The sequence below is a fragment of the Homarus americanus genome, unplaced genomic scaffold, assembly GCF_018991925.1.
Source record: "Homarus americanus isolate GMGI-L3 unplaced genomic scaffold, GMGI_Hamer_2.0 scaffold8252, whole genome shotgun sequence".
Lineage (NCBI taxonomy): Eukaryota > Metazoa > Arthropoda > Malacostraca > Decapoda > Nephropidae > Homarus > Homarus americanus.
Window position 1 is genome coordinate 1 of NW_024736560.1, and position 4330 is coordinate 4330.

A 4330-nucleotide genomic window follows, 5' to 3' on the forward strand; every position below is an offset into this window, starting at 1 on the left:
CTGAGACAAAATGCAAATTTCTTATAACCAAACACATTTCCAGCAATTTTATTTCCAGAAAGCAAACTTATTCTATAAACACAAGTATAAAAACTGAATAAGCAGAACTAACCTTTGTGCCTCTCGCTCATCTTTGGGACTAAACTGAGAAAGAGCATCAAGGATAAACACCTGGCCCCACTCAGTACACTCATTGAGAGCTGTGAGGAGTTTGTTCATAGTGGCAGCATTAAGCTCCATTAGAGGCTGGCCTGAGCTGCTGGCTTCATTGATTTCAGTCAGGGAGGCCACAGCATTTGCTACAACCTGTGGAACATCATAGCTTACAAATAATATCTATGGTTTGAAAGAGTCGTCTCGTTACCCGGAGCTCTCTCATCCCTGGAAGAGCTCTGCACCAATTGTTAAGGCTAACAGGGATACTGTATCGCTGTACCCTGTTTTCCATCCCCCATATCTTTCAAGCAAAGCTTAAAACCTTAGTACAGTACAGTAGTACATCTCATTACTTGACACCTGCACGTCCAGCACATCATTAACTGGAGATGAGATTTTCCTCTCATTATGTTCCAATCACAGTTAGATGGGAAAAAACAACAATGGGGCAAACAAACCATACTGTACACCCTGTAGTTAGGACACTGTCTCAAGAGATGTAATGGTATGTCAACTTACAGAATTGTTTTTTAGGGATTGTAAATGTTCAATTTAGTGTGGCACAACTACTAAGCAGAATTTTCATACACATATTACATATGAGAATGATTTTGCAAAAGTGTAGAGGTAGACAACAAGAAACTAATGTTAAGTTAGGTAAAATCACTTCATATGCCTATTTTCATCTTATTTAGGCACTGTATTTTTAGAGCACAGAACAATATAGCCAAGTTTTGCACTAATTCACCTCAGGGACTGTAACTATCTGTAAAATGTTTTGCCACTGGGGATGGGGAGTAAGATGGAAGCAAAGGGGTTAACTGCAAACACTTCTAATCAATCATATGGCAAAATCTCACTCGTCAAAACTTGATGGTCATTTTACTTCACATACGATATTTATGCAAGCTAAGTAGAAATGCATTTTTAACACTACACTCTTATAGAATGTCTAAACCAATTCCAATGACCAAAACTTTGTTATTCAGATGTGATACAAATGTTACACATCAAATACTAAAGGCAAAGCAGAATAAAATTTCCAATACCATTGGGTTGGAATCAGAGAGAAGCTCCTTCAGCTGATCAAGGAATCCTTGGTCTTCTACCATAGAGGCATTAATGTCGTGCAATTTAGCGACACAGATGGCTGCAGTTTTCCGCACATATGGATCTTCATCCTTCAAGCATTTGCGCAGTGGTTCACAGAGATATTCTGTAATCTTGTCAACGCGGATGCATCCCATGGTCCGCACAGCCAGAGCTCGAATGAGAGGGTTTGGATCTTCACAATCCTAAAAATAAAAATTAATTTTCTTAAAACATTAATAAAAACATATTCAAACAAATCTGATATATTGACAAACAATTTTCACCAGTAACGAAGATTCAACTTATTAATATCCAAATCTCAGTTAATATTCATCATCACTTGTCTTATGGTCACTTTTTCACATCTATGTCTGTTAGTCTATTATGAGACTTAACAATTATATTAGGTATTCTTTTGTGAAATCAATCATAATGTTGACCACAACCTCATGGATATTGTATAGTCTCACAAATATACTTCTGAACAATCTAGTTAATGACATCACATTTTTAGAAATATATCCCTAGAGTTTATCAACAAAATGTGAACAGTGGCATAAGTCATCAGTCACTCATCATTACCTTAACAAATGTATTAACAGCCATGATTGCCATGTCTGGCTGGGACTTGGCATAGTTCATAAGGTAGAGGTACACAAGCTTCTTTAATTCCAGGTTATCTGTCTGCATGCAGTTGACCACATCAGGGAAGAGCGCTGAGACATCTTTACCTGTACAGCACATGGAAACATTAAGATACAGTAATGAATGGATGTAACACAGTAACTGGGTCTAGTGCATGTTGCATTATATTTTTACATAGACAACACATTACATTACAGTTTGTCTGAAACATATCCCTTAGCCCTCCCTTCCAGGAATCTGTATTTGGTTCATTGTGGTGCTTCATTAAATAGTTTCTAAAGTTGTGTTTGTTCCTCCCTGAGTTTCCACAAGAGCAAAGTTTGTGACAGCCATAACACATAGACAAAGACTGATTGGACTGTCACTTACCAACAGTCATAGAAGCAATGACTTTCTTCACAGCTTCCTTCTTCTTCTCCTTCTTGTCACTATTTAACTCAGACTTCAACTCAAATATTTCACCTTTCTTGGTGGTCGTGAAGTACTTGGAGTCCGTCATCGTCCTGGTTTATGTTCACTTATACCTGAAAAAATATATTACAAAATAACACAACTACTGACCACCAAAATGGGCAAAAATTAAATGGATATCAAACAAACTGATCAAAACTGAACAGATATAACAAGGAAGTTCACCACCTGACAATGTTCCATAATAAGCAACGTGCAAAAGAGAATAAATGTAAAAGCCGTAACCAACCACATCCTCACACAGACAATATTTCAGCAAATCAACTCCTAAGCAAAATTTTGGGGCTAATTACTACTGATCCACAAAGAAAATTAACCTTTTCTTGGTCTTTCAGCGCAAATTGTGTCACTAAGCGCTCCCTTGCTGGCGACCCCTCCCGCTCAGCCGTGCACCCCTCCCACAACCAGAAATACAGGAACAGCGGACCGGCCCTAACAACCACTTAAGTCCCTTCCAATAGCCTCGGGTGATGGCATAAGTTTCTCTGAGGTAACATTTGTTTAGATGATAAATGTTTTCTTAATTAATAAAAAGTCCCAAAAATGTAAAACATTAAATTTTCATATTAGTGCATTATTTTTAGGATATATTTTTATCCATCCCAAACACTATTTTATGACCATGCAGATAAAATTAATAAACTTAACATACCTAACATAGACTAGGTCAGGTAGATTAGGTTAGGTTGGGTTAGGTCGGGTAAGATAGGTTTATATATTTTATGTCTGGTAAGTCATAGTAGGCAGCAGTGCACAAGTTTGGGACGGAATTTTTTTTAGAAATATTCTTAAAAAAATTTATTCCGTTCCACCTCTCATGTTTGGTTGTCATAGGTGAGGTTAGGTTAAGTTAGTTCAGGTTAGTCAAAAAGGTCATCCTAGAAACTATCATTGTATAGTGTGCCCACCAAACATGGCCATTTACCTGCCATACCAATATACATCGACGTTTCGCATACAGCTGCCATCCCTGCATCCTGTGCCAAATTAAAACACCACGGAGGCCACAACATACTTGTAAATTTATCTTAAGTTAATTTGAAGTAATATTTCTGATGCTCCACCTTCATACTTTCTTTCTTTCCATTAAAAAAAAAAGTAATTCAATTCTCAGAAAAATAAAATGACACTACTTTTAATTTCTTTTCCTTGGTATTTTTGCATTTACACACCTCACATTCCTACCACTAATCTATTATCATATTCGAATAAGACATCTAATTATAGGATAACTTTCATCTATTACATTACCTGCGGAAATGTATAATAACGGAGAAGGTGAATCCAAAAGGCCAATAAGGTAATAAATAGGTGATTCCATATATTATTGACTTTCTAACAGTGGGAGGTGGAAGTACAAATTTACCTTTTCCTTCACTACACTAACTCTTAAATACGTTAGCTACAGTCATAAAATAATTACCAAATAACGAATAACATTGTGTTAGTTACAGTTTAATGTATACATAATGATCAAAATAATCACCTGGGTAAATACTGTCAAAAAACAACACCATTTACTATATTACCTTCATTAACGAGACAAATCATCCTAGACTCAGAGAAATAGGATTAAATTATAGATAATGTGTGTATTTACCGTGAGAGGTGAGGATATAAGGATAAAATGTAATAAATGTGAGGTGTTCTGCTGCTGCTGGCCTGATCCTCCCATCGACCTCCTGGTGTAGCCGCCTCCCAACAGATGGCGCTCACTCTTCTCAATATTTTTCGCTTTATTTGGGAAAGATCAAGAGTATATTTAAGTTTAAATTCAGTTTATTTTACTTTAATATATTCTCTTCGTCTCTTAGTCTTTATATGATTTTTTGTTTTACTTATGTGGATTTTTCAGGTATTTAAATTATTTTAACCCATTTCCTCAGCTGTCAAATTATAAAGATATATTAAACTGTAATTCCTATCGTCCTCTTTTATTTTATTATATTACAATATGAGTTAGTTG

At 36.0% G+C, this 4330-nt stretch overlaps 1 protein-coding gene across 1 annotated transcript; it reads right to left on the reverse strand.

Annotated features, from left to right (window-relative positions):
* Positions 1-72: 72 nt before the first annotated feature.
* On the reverse strand, positions 73-4080 carry LOC121872190 (AP-1 complex subunit beta-1-like). The gene is made up of 5 exons (XM_042374862.1): positions 3965-4080; positions 2263-2417; positions 1831-1979; positions 1206-1451; positions 73-306 (listed from the first exon to the last, which is right to left on the reverse strand). Exons 2-5 carry the CDS (start codon positions 2390-2392, stop codon positions 73-75), a joined length of 759 nt encoding a protein of 252 aa, XP_042230796.1. The 5' UTR covers positions 2393-2417; positions 3965-4080.
* Between the last annotated feature and the right edge of the window lie 250 nt (positions 4081-4330).